At 47.6% G+C, this 22,130-nt stretch overlaps 1 protein-coding gene across 1 annotated transcript; it reads right to left on the bottom strand.

Annotated features, from left to right (window-relative positions):
* Positions 1 to 2,220: 2,220 nt before the first annotated feature.
* Positions 2,221 to 21,884, bottom strand: SUGP1 (SURP and G-patch domain containing 1; the record flags this gene model as incomplete). The annotated part of the gene is made up of 14 exons (XM_082495266.1): positions 2,221 to 3,356; positions 3,962 to 4,091; positions 6,130 to 6,275; positions 7,135 to 7,241; positions 7,489 to 7,666; positions 8,338 to 8,444; positions 13,284 to 13,786; positions 15,609 to 15,732; positions 17,391 to 17,494; positions 18,091 to 18,214; positions 20,041 to 20,268; positions 20,689 to 20,792; positions 21,403 to 21,574; positions 21,860 to 21,884. 14 exons carry the CDS (start codon positions 21,882 to 21,884, stop codon positions 3,330 to 3,332), a joined length of 2,079 nt encoding a protein of 692 aa, XP_082351392.1. The 3' UTR covers positions 2,221 to 3,329.
* Positions 21,885 to 22,130: the final 246 nt, after the last annotated feature.

Here is a 22,130-nt window from a genome sequence, read left to right as displayed (position 1 = left end):
ACGCGCTTAGAAACTTCCACGGTACTCGGCAGAGCCCCAACGCGGCCGCTCAACCTTTCCCCCCCCTCCTCCTCGCAAAACGTGCCACCGTGTCACGTCACTCTTTTGCCCTCTTGCTTCAGAGTCCGGGGGCCGAACCGGCCGCCCCGCACTTTGCCCCGGGCTGGTTCGTCGTTCCTGTCTGCGGGAGGAACTCCAACGCACCCCGCGTGCCTCGTCAGCACAGAGGTGGCGAGCAAGCTCCTCGCTGACGAGGAAAGGCTCGTTAGGCGGTGCTCGTTCAGGTTCAGTCTACGGCGAAGGGAGCGCACCTGAGAGCACGGGGGGGCTCAGTCTCCAGGGCTCGGGAAGGAGACGTGGATTTGCGGCTGAGAAACCACCCGCCGGCCCCGTTTGTACAGGGGGATGTACAAAAACCAGCATAAAACCCTGTAAAAGGAAAAAAAAAAAAGGGGGTGGTGGTGAAAGCAGGTAATCTGGGGTGACTTGATGCAATAATCTTCAGATCCTCCCAAACACCGAACCTCCTCCGAGCGCCGCTCCCGTCTCCCAGCGCTCGCAACAGCCGCTCGGGGCAAACAAGCCCCGACCTCTTTGTCTCTCCCCGGGTGGGGGATTTCGCGGACACCCCCCCCAGTGCCGCGCTCACCGCGGGCGCTCGGGCTCAGTCACCCGTGCGCTCACGCCGAAGGGGCAGCCGGCACGACCTCTGCACGGTGGGCACCGGGAATTTCCTCTTGGATCACCAACTCCGGTGACCTTCTGGGCACGCCGCAGCGGCCGCCCGTTTGATTCGGTTTCTGAAGAGCGAATCCCCGCTTGGAGCTAATGACGGCGAGGAGGAGGACCGGCGCTAAGCGGTTTCTTGCAGAAGTGACCCCTGCCCGCTGCTCCCGGCGGCAGGGCGCGGGGGATAACGCGGGACTTACAACATTAAGAAAAAAACAGAGCAAAGCACTTAGTGATGAACGCGGTTATGGAGAGAGGGGGCTCGGGAAGACCAAGGCTGCTGGGTTGAAATCAAGGAATAAAACAACTTTTGCCAACACGACATAAGCGATGGACGCGGGGATCGCTGTAGCATCAGATGAGCTCTAAAGACGTGAGCAGCAACCGCAGGGAGCCTGCCCGCTCACCCGGCCTTTGAGGCCACGCTGTCACCAGGTCATTGCCGGCACCCAAAGGATGTCACACTACACACTTTGGCAACGAACAGAGACTCTGGAAACGCCTCTGCTCTCCAGCAGCCTCCCCGCACGCTCCTGCTCCTACGGAAAGCCCACCGGCGGGATGGGCAGCCCAACGTCAGCCCTGCGCTGCTCCCGTCTCTGGTCATTCAGGCAAACCAGCTCGGCAGCTCCGGCTCACGCCAGCCGGGAACCAGGACCCAGCGGCACTACCAGGAGAGGGATGGGTGTCCTTCCCAGGAAAATGCAATTGTCACAGTGACCTTAACGGTTTGAGCAGAACTTGGCCCTGCTGATGACCTGCCAGATTTCTTATCTTTATTTCCCAACATCAGAAGGACATGGACCTGTTGGGGTGGGGCCAGAGGAAGCCCCAGAGATGCTGGGAGGGCTGGAGCCCCTCTGCTGGGAGGACAGGCTGGGAGAGGTGGGGGGTCAGCCTGGAGAAGAGAAGGCTCCGGGGAGACCTTCGAGCCCCTTCCAGTGCCTAAAGGGGCTCCAGGAGAGCTGGGGGGGGACTCTGGGTCGGGGGGGAGCCATAGGACAAGGGAGAAGGGTTTGACACTGAAATAGGGGAGATTTAGATGAGATATTGGGAGAAATTTTTCAGTCTGATGGTGGTGAGCCCCTGGGGCAGAGTGCCCCGAGGAGCTGTGGCTGCCCCATCCCTGGAGGGGTTCAAGGCCGGGTTGGACGGGGCTGGGAGCACCCTGGGCTGGGGGGAGGGGTCCCTGCCCGGGGCAGGGGGTGGGAACTGGATGTTCCTTAAGGTCCCTTCCAACCCAAACTAGGATCCCACAGTTACCGCCTGTGCCAATTTGCCATGCCAAGTGCACCATCCCCATGCCCAAGCGGTGGCGAGTGTACGCGATGCGCTGGCACAGCGGGCGCCCCCCAGGAGCAGCCCAGCTCCACAGGCGCTCACGAGGCACTCGGGGAGTTTGATGTTTTTTTCCCCTCAGAATGAACCCCTACCGAATTTACTGTTTCAATTATGTTTTTATTGAAAGCCAAGTCCTTGACTCTACGGTGTTAAGAAAAGTTAACAAAAAAAGAGAATCGCACACCAAGTATTTGGACTGAGGGAGAACAAATACAAAAAGAAACCAAATCACCCAACCTCACTTTGTTTTCTCTAAGATGCTTGGAAGGAAGGAGATCTAGAGCAGTCTTGCGGCCCACGAAAACGCACAGTACGACCACTCTTTTCCAAAAACTCAGTGATTAAAACTAAAGGAACAAATGAGTTTTATTTTATTTACAGACTGAATGAAGAAAATCGGTGTTTGTAGAGGGTTTTCTTACAATGAAATCCAAATGGCCTTTGACAGACTACGTTTGATGGCTTGGTTCTTCACCCCCCCCATCCCCAGAAAGCGGGAGCAAGTCTCTAGGAAGCTGGGGGGGAACTTAGTGTTCAAGAAACCACGAGGCTGTTGCCTCTGAAGTCAAACGAGCTTGCCCTGCGCCCCTCCACCCTCGCAGCCCCGCTCCACACCGACCCGCGCCTGGTCTTCCACAGGGCAGAGGTAAAAACAACTAGGCACCGGTTTTGCAATGTCAGTTGAAGGTCAGACTATACTTCTGGCTCCGTTGACAGCGTCAGAACCCAGTTCTTGAGGAAACAACAGCCTGACTGAACCATAGCCCCAAAAGCTGGGTCAGAGACAGTCCCTTGTTGTATTTGCAATTAAAAAAAAAACAAAACAAAAAACAAACAACCAAACAAAAAAACCCCACCAACCCCAGAGCAGAACAAGCTGCGTATCTGAATGAAAGAGGATCTGCCATTAGCAAAAAATGCTTTCCTTGTGACATGGCACTGAGCTAAACACGAAAGGAGTCCCTGAACTATTCCCATCGGTATCTTTGGTGCTACCCTTCCGCCGCCAGCAGGGCACGCGTAAAGATCTCCGCTCTCACCCGCTCTCTCCTCCCCTCTCAGGCCCCGTTACCGCACGGTTGTCATGACACTCGAGTGTGCAGCGAGCGGGCTCGCCGGCCTTTCTTCTGGCTGAAAGATGGTATTGTGACTTCAATAAGTTTTACAACATTAGCAAATAAGAGAATGATAATGCAGTTTCATAACATTTCACAGTAAAGTTACAATTGCTTTGAAAATACATTGTCCCCAAAACATTCTCAGTAGTAAGGTCGTCGTGGATTGTTCTGTGGGGAATAACAAAAGAAAATTAATCAAAATTGCTGTCTTCACAGAACAATGAGCGTGTGAGCTTAATTATCTGAAAAAGCCACTGAAACGTGACATTACTGACAGTGAAACCTGAGGTTTCCCATCAAAAATTACAAATGTAGCCCTCTAGGTGTGCTGGCATGCTGCATGTAACAGAGGCAAATGCAAACTCACAAGCCTTTTGCTACCAGGAAAACCATTATTCAAAATAAACCATGCATTTACGGACAACCACGGGATCACGGAATTTTCAGAGTTGGAAGGGACCTCTAGAGATCATCTAGTCCAACTCCCAACCCATCTGCTACTTTTGTGCATAGAGTTTATACTTTGTACATACCAAATAAAGTTAAGACCAGGGGCTTTTATATTAAAAAAAAATCATAGCAAGGAAAACTGCACATCCATGGATGTTTTGGCAGTGATAATTCGATTCAGCATGAGAACGGACTCAAAGAGAAACTTTCACAGCATTTGCTCTCTTGGCTAAGCACTGGAAACACTCCCACCCTTCCACCATACGCACAGAAGCCTCAATGGATTTGTCACTGTGTCCGCTCTGGTTTTGGGACCACCTTACCAATGGATTTGGTCGGAAACGGTAGGCAAGCATCATCCGTTTACGGAATGCCTCGTACTCATCGTCCTCCTTGGTCAGCTCGGCGGGACGGTCGATGCCAAAACCAGCTCCATCCACAGCAGTAGTTCCCCTGTTTGGAAAGAGGGAACAAAGCCCCCGAGGTAAGCAGACGTGGGTGCATCAAGCAGAGCGTGGCCAACAGCTCGAGGGAGGTCATCCTCCCCCTCTGCTCTGCCCCAGGGAGGCCACATCTGGAGCACTGTGTCCCGTTCGGGGCTCCCCGGGTCAGGAAGGAGAGGGAACTGCTGGAGAGGGTCCAGCAAAGGGCTGCGGAGATGATGAGGGGAGTGGAGCATCCTTCTGCTGAGGAAAGGCTGAGGGATGTGGGGCTTTAGTCTGGAGAAGAGAAGACCGAGGGGGGATCTTATCAACGCTTATCAATCCTTCAAGGGAGGGTGCCGGGGGGATGGGAACAGTCCTTTTCCAGTGGTGCCCAGTGACAGAACAAGAGGGAACGGGCACAAACTTGAGCATAGGAAGTTCCATCTCAACCCGAGGAGGGACTTCTCTCCTGTGCGGGCGGCAGAGCACTGGCACAGCTGCCCAGAGAGGGGGGGAGTCTCCCCCTCTGGAGCCATTCCAAACCGGCCCGGATGTGTCCTGTGCCGCTGCGGGAGGTGCCCCTGCTCTGGTGGGGGGTGGCATTGGGGGAGCTCCAGAGGGCCCTTCCCACCCCGACCAGTCTGGGACGCTGTGACAGATCACTTTCCTCTTCACCAGAAATACCTGCTCAGAGAACAAGCATCAGGGAGCACTGGGCATCATCACACAGAGCGCGCTGCATCAAGACAGACAGCTAATAGTGAGCAGCTTACTGCATTTGCCACGTTTCTACGTTGCCCTTCCAAACCAATGACGCTTGCTATTGTTAGATGGAAGCAGGAGTGTCAACATATATTTGCTTAACCTTTTACAGCTGGACCAGAAGTAGCATCTATGCTTTGGAGGCCTCCCTGCTGAATGGCGCTCTGACTGGCAGAGTAACCTTTGGCAATCAAACGTGTTGATTTGCACCTCACCGATTGGAGGGGCACAGAACTGTTAAAGAACGTGCCTGCCTCCCACTCCTTCACTCCAGAACAGTCCAGAAGTGGAAGCAGTTCCTTTCCATCTGCAGCAGCACCTTCTTACCCATTCTAAGAACATCAGAGATGGCAGAGCCCAAGCGAATCACGACCCCTGTCTGTAAGCCTTGCTGTTCTCATTACAGCCATCTTTTATTGCCGGACTTCTTTGAACCAATAATCATGCTGCCACAGAGATCTTCTTGTGAAAGAGGAGCGGAAGTGCTTTGTAGAGATACTTTCTATTGTGCAGTAAACAAACAACAGATACTTCTAAAGGGATCTAACACTAAAAAACAATTCAGAGTATTTCCTATCCCTAATATTTAGTTTTGAAGTTCAGCATATATTACCAACAGATGATCTACCTAAAAAGAGATGCTCATCTATTTTTGGAGAGAACTCTCATAAAGCTTTATTATATACAAAGCGTAATCAAATCAGAAAGCTTCGGTGCAAAAGAGTGACGTCAAGACAGTGGCATGATCACACACAAAGCTCTCTGATGCTGATCTGGACTGAAATATCTTTCAAACACAGGTCTAGCTGTAGCAATCTTGGTAATCGCCTCTCACCCACAGCACACCAGGGACGAGCTAGCAGGCACCAACGGCGCTTCAGATGCAGAAGGCATGTTCTTTAATACTTAAAATAAATTTATGACTTTAAAAACATGATTTAATCCTCACACGCCCTGGGAGAGGTGAGGTGTAGACAGGTATTATCTTCATTTTATAGATGGGGAAACTGGGGAAAAGGCACCTCTCAGAAGAGCACGCTATGCAAACTGAGATTAGAAACAAAATACTATTGGCTCAGACCATACCTCCTGCCTGAAATCAGTAACAAACCCAGGCCTCGCGGGGAGGGAACCCCAAAGAAATCAGAAGCCATTTTTCTCCTTTGCTATGAGGATTCCATATTCCGTTCAAGTGATGAATTACAGTCACATCATTGCAGCTGCTTCCAGTAGGTTAGGGCAGGAACATCAATTATCAGCCCAAGAGGAAAGGACTAAATCAATAGTAGAAGAACTCTGCTTACTTGCTGACTGGGTTTTTAATCCCCTGTCCATCCGAGCCAAGTCCCTCGCCTTCCTTCCAGCCCATCTTCATTAGCATTTGATAACCTATGTTTTCCACAGTCAGTTTGAACTCTTTGTATTCAGAATAATCTGGCTCACGTCCTTCCTGCAGAGACACAAAAGGTAGTGTTGGTTATTTCTCACCTATCTTTGCTATCTTTCACCCATTTCGCACCTATCTTTGTGGGTCAGAGGAGGGGAAAACCAGCTTCAGCTACTCAAAGTCAGGATGGTTCTGGCAAACAATTAATAACTAGCATGATTTCTTGGGATTCCAGTTCCACACCACCACAGAGAAGAAAATGGGTAAACGATAAAGCATTGCACAGCCCTATAACACAATCTGCAAGAAGCAGCGAACGCCACTGTGAGATTAAGCTGAGAAATATTTAGCTCCTGAATTTAAAGTTGCTCAATGGATCAAGCTTCAGATACGGTTCTTATTCAAGCCAGGATCTCCAAGGAACGTCAGACCCCATGCTGGCTACATGAAAACATTACAAGGGATGTGCCAGCACCAAGAAGTTCTATGGTTTAGGAGGAATTGGCAGGTATTAAAGTGCTTTGCATAAGCTTTTTGTAGGCTTTATATTTTCACTTCACTGCAATCATCTGGATAAAAATTTTCCTTGCTTGGCATCAGCAACCACTTACTCAAAACAACAACAGCAGACAAACGGTAGGTAGTCCGAGAGGCTTGTCTGTAATTTCAGCTAACACCCAAATCCTGTCCCAATAGTCTGTTCTCTAATTTGCTACAGCGCTCTCTCTGCAAAGAGCAAGAAACGACCCCCTTGTTTCCCCCAGAAGCAACAGAGCTCCCAGTGTAAGGGCAGAAGTACCTCGAGGCTGCAAGGTAGCTAACTGCTGTAAAAAAGGGCTAAGCACGCTTGAGATCTTTCCCTCACTGCTACGGGACAAGTCTGAAGCATTGCCACCACCCCGTGAAGTCTCTGCTATTTCACCTTCAGTGCCTTGAATGTCTCCATGAATTTCTCCAGCTCATCAGGTGGAAGAAAGTCTCCGATGAAATGCTTCCCTCTGCCCATCTGGGTCAGCTGCTCGGCCCACTCTGCCCAAGACACAGATGAGAGAAACCAGCAATAACGCAGTGTTCTTTGACTGGGAATTTCAGAGGTTTTGTGAAGCATAAAGTCTCACGGCAACAGATGGTTATTATCTCCACTCACCAGGCAGGGAAGCCACAGCACAGACCAGTGAAAAGTGACCCTGTACCTCCCACGCCAACAATGTGATCTCAGACGTCTCCCTCTGGAGGGCTCTACAAGCACAGAGCTGCCCGGCAGCTCCCTACACACCTCGCGTCTTGTCCATCTCCATGCGTCGAAGCTGGTGCTCCCACGTTCCCAGTTCACTGTCCACCTCTTCATCGCTGTCATAGCCATGCTGGTGCTGCTGAATCGCCTTTTCCCACATCATTTGCATCTCCTGCATGGCTCGCTTGTGCTTCATGATCATATCATACATCTGCTGCATCTAGGGGAAGAGACGCAACAGAGCACTCAATAAGACAACCCGTTCTCGGGCCACAGAGTCTGCCACAGAGGCACGCAGAGTTCTGCAGCAGAGCCCGCACCCACCCCGGCTGCCGTACGGAATACAGGTTATGACAACTACAAATCCCAACAGGCAGCGCTGTTGTTTGATCTCATCCGCTCACTTCTCAGATCAAACAGCAGCATTATGTGCTGGTTCCTCTGACAGAAGTACCTTGATATTAACACTGAGGACTGCTGCCACCTGATCATCCCCACACAGTTTAAACATCACCCTCGTGTCCTCGCAAAAGCCGATTCTGCTCTCATTCCCCCCAAACTTGCAAGCAGCCACTCACCTTCTCCCTACCGCTGAAGCAATACATAACCAGCTGCAGATGTGACACAACAGACCTTATAGATTTTGGGTTTTAGTCTGGTAGGACAGCAATTGGCTGGCTTAATTCATATTCCCCAAAGTCCTCTAATATTTCTGCTGACTGCAGCATCACATGATTCTTAGGCGTTCAGCACAAATCCTAGGGATTTATTTGTGGGCCACTGGGAAAGTTTCTTTGCTGTCTCCACCTCCATTTTCCCATCTAACCCAGCCGTGCTGCAACACAATATGCTGGTACACAAATGAATTTGGAAATCATTTCAGGGCATTACCTCCTGCTGCTCCTTCAGCTGTTTCTTCTGGGCTTCGGAGAGCTCCGTCACACCCACCAAACCAACCGGTTTCCCTTTTTCATAACCAAGACCCTTGAGGTCCTGAACTGTAATAAGCACACGTTAAAAAGACTTTAAAAAATCTGAGACAGCTGTTGACACCAGCGAAACCATATCTCAAGATCCCCATGTGAAGTTTTACACTCATTTCATGGTTCCAAGCACTGAGACACTTAACAACCGCCTGGTAGGACTTAGGAGCCACAGGAGCAGGAACGCCACCGGGTCGCACCTCCTTCGCCAGCCAGCTCCGAGTATTCCCTCACCCTGGTCCAAGGCTCTGCCCACATCACCTTAACAGACTCCCAAACTGCATCTCACATCCTCAGAGGTCACACTGCACGGCAATCTGCTGCACCACGCTTTAAAAATCATTCCTCCTTAAGATTAATTCTCCTCAGAAGGCTTCCTCGTGAACCCCAGCCACCGCGAGGAGCGATACTTAATTATTCAGAATTGAGTCACAAGCAGATCTGAGCCTGTCAGCATATTGTCCAATCTGTGCACGTAAGTGTCTGCTGATTACTATGTAAACAGCTACTTCATTCAAAATGAAAAGCAAATGACCACATTAGAATAAAGACATGAGCATTATGCTGCTTTTGGACGTTGCCATTCCCCAAGGAGATTTTAGTTTCTAATCTACAGGCTCAAGAGCAGCATTGCCAGGGATGTTGCTGCTGCTTTCAAAGAGGGGGCATTTTAAGTCTCTGCTTGACAATCCCATTGATGTATCCTCCTTTTTCTGCAGCATCCCCTTCTGGAAGCTCCTCCTTTGGAATGGTTTTTGCCATTTTATCAGACAAGCCCTGAAATTAGATATTAACATTATCTGGGCAGGGCACCTCCCGATTTAAAAAGACCATACGTCACTCTGTGTTCAAAAGGCAAGTTAAAGGAAAGAGAGAGAGGGTGGGGGAAAAAGGAAGCCTGTTTGTAATTGCTGCACCATGAAAAAAAGTAATACAAATATTGCTGGGGCTGACAAAAAAAAAAAAAAAAAAAAAAAGATATTTAGGATGGAGATTGCCTTGCAAACTTGGTTCGTATATAGGTAACAGGGCTGGCAGCTCCCCTCTGAAACACCTCCGAGCTAAGATCCCAACAGTTACATATTTAAGGGATTAGAAGACACACAACCACACTTGAAAGCGCGTTGCATTTTTCAATACAAGGAAAAGGATTTCTTCCTAATGGCTGCAAAAACCTCCATTTGAATGTAAGTCCAGACTACAGTTAAATGATGCTTCATTAATTATTCATTATCTATTAATTATGAAGTCCGATAATAATAGGATCATTGTTCATGACACCCAATGTCTATACAGCATGCTAATTAGGCCCCAGGGGTCGTCTTCTCCCTTCCTCTTATTCGCACTCAGGGCAATTGATCTGAGCGCTCTTATCTCCCCTCCTTCCCCGCACGCTTTTAGCCCAGCACGCCAGGATTGGAAAGCGGCTTCCTCAACTCCAGCCTCCCAAGGAGAACATAAAACAGCGCATCCACCCTCCCTCGCACAGCTACAGCCTCTGCACATTCGCACCAGCGCCGGGAGTCAACTCTGCAGGAAGAGTTATGTAAAACACTGCAAGAGGTTTTCCAAGAGAAGGGGAGCAAGAAGGCGCGTTATGCTGAGCTCGGTGCTAGGATATGCACTTTCAGCTCCCAAGAAATAAGGACAAATAGAAAACCAAACCTATCTATTATTGATGAACAGCCCAATTTCTGTCTCGGAGAGCAATGAGATTTGGAGACAGTTTTAACAAACGCACTACACCTATTCCACGTAAAGAAGAACCTGGCCCCGAACGTTACGTGAGACTGGGGCACTTCAGCAGCAGCCCTTGTCAAAGATTCACCTCCTGTCTCAGGGCATGGGAAAGCTTTCTCTGAATGCGCCGAGGAAGACTCTCTGCCCTTCACAGAGGTCGGCAGCTCTTTGGCTTAGTTCTGAATTGCATAAACACTCCGGCTAAGAGCCAGGCATGGCTCTAGAGGCCCCGCGAGCTGGTGGCTTGCCAGCATATATAACCACCTTAAAGGAGAAAGGTGAGACTGTAGCATCTCCTTTTAGTTCCCAGAAAGCATATGCCACCGCTCCTTCTCGTGCTAAAACTGCATCTGGTTTGTCTGACTGCTCTGGTACCTTGCAGACTTTCTGCTGAGAGATGCTGAAAATCACTGCAGAAATTTAGCTCCTGGGGATATTTTTGTAGGCTCGGCCCAAAGTATCACACTCAGGCAAAGTTGACAGAAAAAGCGAAGCTCCACCCCAAGTCCACATCTGAAGATAGAAAAGTCTCTCCATAAATAAGATCAGTCAATGTATTTGCATAAAAATAGGTTAGATTTATAAGGTCCTTACACTGGTCTAGCACCCGGCAAACACTAAGCAAAAGAACAGTTACTTCTCAGCCACGTTCAGCAGGCCTGGGAAAAATGCATATTTTTTTTTCCTTGAATGACATCAGCTTTGCCTACAGGGTTAATGGTGCAGTCTATCTGCAGCATTGGCAGAAGACTACCTGAAGGTTTATCCCTTTCCCACATGCCCGAAGAGGAGCCTGTTACAAGAGAAGCGAACGTCCTTTAAGGACAGCAGGAGAAACCCCAATACAGAAGCGCCTGATTTTTTGCTTCATAGTCTGAAGATCTTACTCAATTACAACTAATCAGTCCCAAACCAACCCAATATTAGGTTTCAGAAAATTCTAATGACAGCCTGCAATTTCCCATTAGTCCACAGAGTTCACTCATCACAATATCTCTGTTCAGCTTTTCAGATATATTAGTCCCTGCAGTACATATGCAGTTAAGTATTTTGATACCAATATATTTAAGAGGTGCCTTGTTTCTGTCCAAAAGGGCTACACCTTCTCCCCTCCATGACACTGATTTACTACTAAGAGTAGACAGGAAAAGAATCAGAACAGTCCTCCGCTAAATCCAAAACAATTTCTAACGATAAAGGACTAAGACGTAGATATTTAGGTATCAAAGCATGCTGTGCAACTCTAACCTTCCACAGGACCAGGGGTGTAATTTGGAATTCTCTTCACCTGTCAGGTTGAAGATGTTAATTCTAAAAAGGGATTAGTCCATCTGAACCGATAAAAAAAAAAAAAATCCTTCCCCCTGCAGAGCATTAAGAGCGCATTAACGGTTGATTTGTTATGCCTGGCAAATTGTTTGCTGTCCTTTTCTTCTACTTGACACAAAGCCCTGCAGAAAGTGAGCATGAACACCACGAGCATGTCTCTGTCTAATTAAGGGGAGGCTAAAAGAGCCAGGGGAGATTTCAGCAGGAAGCATGCTGGAATGAGCACATGGATACCCTTGCAGCCCCCCCCCTGCAGCAGGAGGTACTGAGACGGAATCTGATGCTTGTTTTGATAGCGCCTGCCCAGCTTCATCATCGAAGCTCCATTACTGTCTGCAAGAAAAAAAAATTACTCTAGAGGTACAAAGTCAGGAAAGACTTCTGCATCTGATTTCTGCCTTGCTATGAGCAGCGATTCAAGGTCAAATGAATAAGCCATGCAGGCTGGTGTCTTGTCCTGTACACGTGAGATGTGCAGCCCAGACTGCTGTATAGGACTGTGATCAGCCGACAGAATCACATAGGAACTTCCCTTCATCTACATTTGAAGTGTTGGATTAGGAGACAGAGTCCTTCCTCCCTGACCTCCGCAGAACCAACAGACACCACAGCATATACAGCCAACCCTACACCTTACCCAAACCTAACAATCAAAGCTATTAACGGCTGAGCAATTATCTCCTCTAAAACCCAGCCAAAGCAGAAGACCCAGGGACTTGCTGGAACAATGAATTGTACAGGATGACCACGCATTGAAAATTATCTGTGGTCTCACCCTGCAGCTCAGAAAATTATAGCTTGTTTTCTATTACTTGTCCCACTTCACCTGTTCTGCTATTGCTTTTTGAAAAAGGTCCTTATTGAGACAGGCACTTACGGCTTTTCCTGTGACTCCAGCCTCATACTATTAATTCTCGCAGTCTGCCAACACCAACTGCCTTATCTTACATCTTCTCTTTCTCCTTTTCACATCTTTTCCCCATACCACACTAATTGGACAAAGGACTCAAAAATTCCATCTTAAATGTCTGCATTCACCTGTTGTCCTTGAGTGACTCAATTTTTGTATGCATCTCTAACTGCCTGCTTAATTACCTATCTGCACATGCACAGATGGGCCACCAGAGTTCAACCTCCCAGAGCTCGCTAGAAGTGCCTCGACTGGAAGAATTATCTTCCAACCCTTGAAGAGAGCTGCACCCCCTGGGTGAACTTGGCAGGTGAAGCAACGGGAGCACGAGCCTCAAGGCTGGCTGAGGACCATGAACCCCGTCTGTAATCAAGTGAACTGAAATGGGTATAAATTGGAACTGGAAGTTATACTCGTGTCTGCCAGCACTTGGGGAACAGCTTTTCCCATTTAGCCTTCTGATCAGTCAGAATGCGATGGAAGTGCTGCCCAGGGATTTTATCCTACCATGGGGAATAAGCACAGTTCAGCCTTTGGTATTTGTTTTCTGACAGACTCTCTTCCTGAAGTGAAATAGCCCTAAACAGTGTAGAGGCTGAGGCTGTAATGAGCTATAGCACAGCAGGGTTTTAGAGATAGCTGGAGAACGATAAGATCCAATCCCTGGTGTCAGCGAGATAAAGTGGTTTATCTGGGTTTCCACACAGGGGAGAGTTAGCTGCTAGACCGAGCTGAAAGATAGGGGGCTGGCAACCACGGAGATTACAACAAGAGATAGACTCGCCGGGCTTTCTGTTTAAAAAGCCAGCTGGGCTAAGGCACAACGGGCTCCCCAGGAAAAACAGTTATTCAACACAACATACAGACCCACTAACCTGAAAGAGGGGAGGGAGAATCCAGCTGTTGGACGAGCTGTGGGAGGGGCAATTCAACCTTGTCCTCCTCCGGCCCCCACCTGCTCTTCCGCTTCTTTTTAGTAGCGCCTGTAGCAGCAGCCGTGGCTGTCGTTGCAGCAGTAGTTGTAGCTGTCTGATCAGGTGGAGTTGTAGAGGATGATGGTGAAGGTGATGGCACGGGTGAGGGCACGGGCAAGGGCGAGGGGACAGGCAAGGGCGAGGGCAAAGGAGAGGGAACAGGCAAGGGCAGAGGCAAAGGTGAAGGAACGGGCAAGGGCAGGGGCAGAGGCAAAGGTGAGGGAACGGGCAAGGGCAGAGACGGTAAGCACAAAGGTGCTGGTGATGCCTCGGGACTGGTCTTCCTTTTCAGACTGGACTCTACAGGCAAGGGGGCACACACAGTGCTGGTTTTGGCCTTACGGAACTCCTCCAGTTTCTGCCGGTAATACTTGTAGCCTTTGCTGTTTGGCTCATATAAAAACCTAGAAAGAAAGAAAAAAAAAAAAAAAAAAAAAAAGGGAAGTTTAGACATAACAGTCATATGCAGGGGTTGGATACGGCACAGTTTGGTCAAGGCTTTTCTTTCCCGCAACGCTCTTGCACAACTTGCCTTCCCACACACTTCTTTGCTCTCCAGCACCATCCCGTGTGTATGTGCATGCAATGCAGGGCTCCGCGTGCTCTTGCAAGGTAGGCTGCAAGCCTTTGGGATAAGGAAGCGCATTTCCCATTCATGAGCAAACCACAGCTATTTTTGGTGCCAAATAAACACACAGTACTAAAAAGGATCATGTTACATTTGTGGAAACGGCAAGGTCCTCCCCCAGGATTCACCTGCCTTCCAGAACACGTTTGGAAAAACTGCAAGGGCTCCACAACATGTCGGGCTTCAGTTTACAGAAGAAAACAAACATTCAGGTCTTACCAATGGGAATGCCAAACCATTGCCTAAAGAAACTGCTCCCAGGCCTCTATTCAAGCTAGAAGCGTTGACATTACCAGTCTGCTTAATTACACCATGACTCCTCCTTCTGTTCCCTCATACACAAAAAACATTGCTTTATTTGTTACCCCTTCCAGAAATAGGCATCTCTGACCTTTTGGGTAAAATAAAATTCCTTAGTCTCCGTGGGAAGAACATGAACAATCCTCAATCTAGCAGCTACGCAAAAAAATCAATACAGTCATGTTTGTTACAAACACGTTATCTTTTTGGACTCACTCCAGTTTAACTGCTTCACACAGAAAACTTGTCTATTCCTAACTCTTCTACGATCTTCCCTTCTTAGAGGACCAGTTTAATACTCGATATAACCTCTTCTCGGGATAGTGCCTGCTCCCACAAGAACAGATAAGAGATGACGGGCCTTTCCCACCTTCCACTGCACAACAAGCACAGGCAAACACAAACAGCTCTCTGACGTATTTAAAATTCACTACAAGTGGTCTTGCAACCCTCCATTGGAACAACAGCACTCAGGATTGCTCCAAGACCGAGCAGAAGGCAGGACAGGATCCTCCCTACGGCAAACCCAAGGAAATCCTAATAAGAGGAGATAGTGTTTAACTTGACCGTGCTCAGGTGGCAGCACAGTGGTGTTTTAAAGTAAATAATGAAGCAGCTGAGATATTAGCACATCTGTCTAATGTAATTCACAACGCAAGGGGAGTACCCCAGAGGGCCAGAAGGCAGCCAATAAAATGCCAAAATATCAGCAACAAAATAAGCCTTGCTGAGCCCCACTTCATTTCCAGAGAACACACCAAATTGTTTGTAAGAGCAGAAAAATATAACACAGAGGAGACCAAAGGGAGGCATTAAACAGCTGTCAGTGAGCACTGAAGAGTACAATTCACATCTGAAAGGCTGAAAAAGATATTCCAAAGGGGAAGCGAATGGTGAAGGAGCGCTACCTGTAGGTTAGTGAAGCTGCTGTGTAAAGAGCAACCCAGGAAATTAATTGGACGGCCACAGTGTGAGTGGTGGATGGGGGCCCACACCAAAACACAGCTATAGGGAAAAGTATAAAGGTTAGAAATATACCGGCACACTGGAACAGAAAAGCAGGTGAGGAAGGGTGGAAGTTAAATTAATTTTGGGGGAAGCAAATCGATTCCTCTCTCTGTGCCTTGCTTTAAACCGTGAAGCTTAAGAATCTAAAGGTATCGGTGCTACAAGTGCACTGTCCTTGTAACTTCAGACTTATCACAAGATTGCCTATTATTTCCCCTTTACAAAAGCCAAACCCATCCAAGCCCCTTCCCTCCTCCCCATTACACTCAGCAGCAGGTTTCTTCTTTTACCTGAAAGCATGGTTCTCTCGGTTGTTCTGCATGGCAATAGCTTCCACCTCGGGACCCCCGTCTGCTATGAACCTGGCCAGTTTCTCAGCAGAGTTCTTTGTCTCTTCGTCGTCTGGGGGTGAAACTTTAAGCAGGCTGTCAGTACTGGGCCCAACTCACACAAGCAACAGTCAAAGCCTATCTGTTCTAAGAACCCCAAGAGCAGAATAAGGGCAAAAGGTCGAGTTTAATTTTTAGAAATATTACACAGAAACAGTCATAGAGTTTATATCACAAAAACACGATATTGCATAAGGTTGTACAACAACTCTGTAACCAGAGGAGTGCCCATTCCCCTGTGCCAGGAGCTAGATGAGCGCAGATTAACAGACAAACCAGCTTTTGTCTTCAAAGGTGGACACTTGTTTCTCTCTGCTGCAGAGGAAGTCTGTTTCTTCCCTGCGTCAGACACTTTTCCAAAGGGTTACACCTCAGCACTCACAATCATCTCAAGTTAAAGACTTTGCCACTGACGTCCCTCGGAGCAAGGGGAAGGCCTTAGAAAAAGCAGCAAACTAATCCCACACCATAATCCCACTTGTACCTACTGTCACTATACATCTGCTGGCCATTTTAGGGGAGTGTTGTGGGCCAGAGAAAATTCTCCATGGAACAGTCCTCACCTGGAAGAGGTGGCTACTGCAACCTTAGTCCAAAGGCACAGAGAAGGCTCTGATCGTTAATATTTCAAGCATATTTGATGTTTATAAGGAGCCAGGCAAATAGGTTATTTAGCCACGACAACCTTATATGATATTTGCTACCTGCACAGTACCAGTGCCAGTACTCCAGTGTGCTGGCACAGGACCAGGAGGCAGAAGACATGATTATAAGGCATGGACAAGTCATAACCTTTCCTTGCTTCAATATTCCACACCTGTAAAGTATGGATAATACCACTTAGCTTCCGAACTGTTGTATCAGTTAGTTGATATTGGTAACAAGCTCTTTCAGCCTACAGTCTATTAAACCATGAGTTGTTTGAGCTGTTAACTAATCGGCATGACAGCTAAATTGCATTAAGACTCCTTTCTTCAGCAAAGGAAGCTGACACAGAGGGGCTGAGTGATTCGCCAGGGCCACACGCAGGCTGGACTAGAAGCGATAAATGCCTGGCCCGCAGACCACACTCCACCCACTAAATAATTTCTGTCTCTTAACACAGTTAATCAGATTCCACTGCTCACACCACCTGTCTGTTGGCAGATCATCCACTTCTGCTGTTTTCCCACCTGAAAACACAGTCCCCTACTTGCAAAGATTTATGTCCTGAGCAGAAAATAAAAGCTTCAGATAAGGAAACAGCAGCAGAAATGGGTATTGTGATCAACAAACAAACCATTTTCATTTATAACAAATTAAATAAGAACATCTGAGAAAAAGCACTTTTCCTGAATGTATTTTCAGGGCAGAAACGCTTTCCAGAACACACACAATGGAGAATCATTTTAGTTCACTTTAAGGATTTTGGAGAAATACAAGGGAAATCTCTTTCAAGAGCCCCTTACATAGAGCATGCTGTGGGCTTGGGACGCAACCATTTGGCACAAGAGTTTGATGCCATCATGGTGATGTTTGACCACCATCTCTTTCCATTTTGAAATTTTATTTACAGGCTGCAGATTGACAGCCAAATATCCACTCCAACTGTTTCCAGAACAGACCTAACAAAAAGTTACAGAGGGTGAAGAAGTCAAATTTAACTTATGCAATTCATATTCCCCAGATCGCAGTCTTAATTACCTTTCTGAGAAGAGGATGCCTGAGAACTCTGATTCTCTTTTCTTATCTCTGCCACTTTCTTTCTGTAGTACAGGAATTCTCTGCTGTTCTTATCATGCAAAAACCTAGGGTGGAGATGGAGGAAAAAAGGGCAAAAGATATGCATCAGCAACAATTATACACAAACATTGATACTTTGGGATACAAACAGCTCAAAACAAAGAAAAAATAAAAATAGACAAATTACTCAGAATGCACTTAAAACATGGATTACAAAGTCTTCACCATGTTTAAATACACATAGCTTTAAGCTACGGACTTGCATCCAAATTTTTTGTGTCACTTGAAGGGAAATAAACAACGGTCTCTTCTGACATAGGAAGGAATCCTCTGTCCACAGGCACAGAGGAGACAGAACCAGTCCTGAGACTGAGTCCAGTATCCCCATTGCCAGACGTTGTACAGCAGCCGGACCTCCCAGGCTGTATTCCTAACTCTAGCTGATCCATCTCCTCAGCACCATCGCAATATCACTTTCTGCCCCAGTTTCCCCAGCTATAAAACAATTACTCAAATAAGCTCAAATTACAATAAGCTCAAATCCACCAAACGATAATTAAACCAAATACATCTACGAGAATTATATAGATAAGGCTGATGTTTTCCTCCTACAAAGAGACAGCGTTCTGCTTTGGAAGACAAGAGTTATCACCGCACTTACGAAAAAGCTGGGTTATCCTTGTAGTCTTCCATAGCGACCTTCTCTAACTCTGGTCCCCCTTCAGCCACGAACCTAGCCAGCTTTTCCACCACTTGCCGGGTCTCCGCATCCTCTGGGGGTAAAACTTTAAGCAGGCTGTCAGTACTGGGGTTCAACTCACACACCAAACAGGCAACAGGTACATTACTTCTAAGAACCACGGCGGCAGACAAAAGTAGAACGGGAATGGGAAGAAAAAGGATGAAATGGGGGATCCAGTCTTACACAGCTGTACAAATTACAACCCCTAGGTTACTGTCAGCCTCTGCACTCCCCGAGTAGAAAGTTAATATTTTGTCTAGATTTTTCCTACAAGGAAAAGCTTAAGATTGGGATCACCACAGTTTAGGGTGCAACTTCAATTGTAATGTAATTTGCTCCTGACAATTCTACTCCACACAAAACATACGATGAGGAGGAACAGGAATTCGGTTTGTTTTTTTTAACCACCACATTACTCACTAAAGGTTACAGATTCCAGTTCCCAAGACATCGCTCTGTACCCAGATAGCAGAGACAGATTGTGTAGCTGGAGCACATAGTTCTTCCTACTGGCATATGCCCATGTCTCAACCCTCACTTGGAGGGAATCCCACCAGAGATAAGAGGAGAGCTCAGTCTCCAAGAAACTGTGTTTTGGCTTCTGTGCCAAGAAATGAACCCACTAACGCTGACAGCGATTACAGAACTGATGTGGGACACATTCAGTGGGAACTAAACACAGGCATTTGTCTAGACAACAGCATCTTGTGGTAGGGCGCTGAACAAAGAGCTCACAGGAGCGGAGTTCTCCACACTGCTCTAGACTAGATTCAACCCCATGATCTTTAAATTAAGGGTCCATATTCCGCCAGCAGCTATTTCTCACATTCCTGTAGTGCATTTCATGCTTCACTTCAGACTGGCTAAGCTTATGCTTTTATAAATCCCACCAGAAATAGCTAGACATGGTTCCATAAACATATAATGAAATAAATTATGACACAAAGCTTAGTGTGACTTATTTAGCAACTCCAATCTAATTTTATACTTGATTAATACACACGCATGAAATTCAGATTATTAAGCAAATCTGCCTTCTGGCTTCCTAGCCTAGGTTATCCAGAGAAACTTGGTTGTTTACAGGCTGCAATATTCTTCATTGGTTTCCTACCCTACTTAAAGCAGTCAGGACCTAGAGGTGAGATTCGCTAACGAAACTTTGAAGAGAGGCAGGAACTTTGATTTTACCTGGTCACATTTCCATGCCTTACTTGTAATCTTATTTACTAACACATATAATTTTATCCCCTACACAGCCACACCCAAACTGAAGACTTCTCATTTTTTAACATTTAAAAAAAACCCAAATCCTGTTTTAAATAAAAGCATTATAGCTATGTATGTTCTAGACAACTCAGTGCTAGCCATAAAAGATTTCGATTCTACAAAAGCAGAATTCTTATGATTAGCAAACAATCAAGCTCCATTAAGCACAGAACTTATTTTTTCTCTACAGGTTATTTTTCTCAGAGATACATAGACTGGCGAAGTGCTTGCCTTGAAAACTCAGGGAAAATAAATATTCCAGGAACAAAACAGGCCCGGTCTAACTATGGCGAGTGACCCATCTCCCATACGGAGTTCAGGCTGGATCTGTAATATCTAACAGCATTCAGTCCTCCAGTTTTCTGCTGAAGGTAGCTTTGGAGGAGTCCACCAGCATTAACCGGTGTCATTTACATTTCATGAGGCAGAAGCCTGCACACAAAAACTGTGCAAAGAATATCAATTCACAGCATAAGGAAAAAATACCCAACTCTCCACTGGGGGAAAGTAATGAGGGAATCCTGTTCCCACACTCAGCTCCTATCACTTGGGTACGTGGACCTGCGCCCCAAACCAAACATAGTAGTAAAAGTTGTCATTTACCTTTAATTTCCAACCACTGCTCATAATCTTCCTCCTCATCTTCATCTGGTGACTGAAACACACTGAGGCGGTTAACGACTGGGGTCTGTTTGGAATGGGAGTAGTTCTTCGCTTGGTGCAGCATGCTGCTCAGGACCTGACCGGGCCGCTTCCCAAACAGCATAGGTTTCTTCCCAACATTTGATGCAGAAGTATTTGCCGAGTTATTAGTAGAACTTGGGGGAGGTTCTTAGAAAAGAATGAGGGGAAAATAATTCCTGTGCATCCTTACTGTTGTAATCTCAGAAGGTTACAAATAACAACTCAGCTGCAATAGGCTGTTATTTTCAGAGTAAGTTAAAGACATTGACTGGTAAAAGCTGCATAATCAAATGAAAGCTGTGATGATTTTTACAATGTGAGATTCAAGCTAGAAGAGAGATGCTCGTCTTTACCGTACCAATAGATGGAAAGGGGGCAAACTTCCCTATCACATCTCGAAGAAAGACTTTAATCCAAATTTAAAGGGGTCATCATTGCTTTAGAACTTACTCATACTGGTAACAGCTCATAGCAGGGTTTCTAAAGTGAACATACATGGTGGCAGCTCACACAAAGCTGGTATCACCAGGAGAAGGAAGGCCTCCTGTTGCTCAGAAGTCGACCTACCAGTACTTGACTTTTCCTTCTGCAGCTTGAGAAACTGCTGGAGGAAACTGCCATCATTAACAAACTTGTTGGAAACACAGGCTTCACTGTCAGTACCGTCATCTCTGAATAGAAAAAGAAAAGTAGGTGATGGTACTCATCATCCTCCCCAGCTCCCCTCAAACGTATTTATTGTGAACGGAAAACAAGACAAATGCTAATGACTACTAAGCCATCTCATCTAATGCTGGTAACGCACTTAGCTTTTGAAAAGCAGAACCAGTCAGCTTGCTGCTTACAGCATTTACCCACGCTCTCCACCTGCCTACTTTACTACTCTGTTGAAGCAGGATTTCTACTCGCTCCGTTACACGACCCTGCTTTTAAGAACCCCAGGCGAGCATTTAGCTGGACAACTGTGTTAACTTTTCAGAGTCGCTATTATAAGAAAGGTAACAAATAGGAAGCAGAAAAAAGGTGTAACAACACCCTGTTAAAAACACGACTGCTGTTAGCACGTATCTGTTCTTGCTAATATCTGAAAAGTCTGGCTAGATCAATTTAAGCGCAAGTATCCTATTCCAACCTTCACTCAATCATCAATTTCAACTTTCTCAGTATTTGCCTCCAAGTACAAGAGCTTTGTACAGCTCAGCTTTTTGTGGTCCCATCGACAAACACGCCCGTTCTCTGTCAGCGGCGCTCCCATCCAAAAGCACCGTAATTCACACATACTCTCCAATCAGCGGCAGCTGTGGTATGCTCAGGTAGTTCTGCTTGGCTTGCTGCTCCAGTCTGGCCTCAATTTCCCTCTTTTTCTGCGCTATCAGCTCCTCTTGGTGAAGAATATTCACGTTCGTCTTGGCCGATTTAGACTGCGCGACCCCGAACCACCGGCTCGCTTTCCCTACAGGAAAAGAGGGGGGGGATAGAAATTAACGCTGCGGCGTTCGGGGCCTCCCTGGGACAGGGAGGGAGATGATACCGCGGCCCTTCCCCAGGCACACCCCCCCCGGCTCCTGCCGCCGGCTCGCTGCCCTCACCGCGGCGGGGAGGCCGCCGGGCCCGGTGCGCCGCCGCCGCACTGCAGCCAGCTGCTAGGCGGCGGGGCTAGGGATAGGCCGGGGAAGGGGTGTCGGAGGGGCCGAGGGCAGCGGGATAGGACCCGAGGGGTCGGCGGGACCAACTGTACCTGGCGCATCCCTGGGGTTGTCCATTTTGGAGCTCCCGTCCCACAATGCACCGCGCACGGCGGGGCGGCCGGCGTGATGCGGCTCTGCCGCAAAGGCCTCTGGGAGATGTAGTCCTTTCGGGGACTTCGCCTCCCTCCCCCTTCCCTCCCGCGGCAGCGAGGCCGGTCAGGGGGCTGAACCGGTTCGCTACCGGGCGGGGTGACGCCGACACTCTCCTTCCCCGGCCTCCCGTCGCGGCCCGGCGGCAGCGGTCGTTTGGACTACAACTCC

This window comes from Vanellus vanellus (genome assembly GCF_965231255.1).
Source record: "Vanellus vanellus genome assembly, chromosome: 25".
Taxonomy (NCBI): Eukaryota; Metazoa; Chordata; class Aves; order Charadriiformes; family Charadriidae; genus Vanellus; species Vanellus vanellus.
Note: the sequence above shows the minus strand (reverse complement) of the source record. Positions and strands in the feature narration are given on the sequence as shown.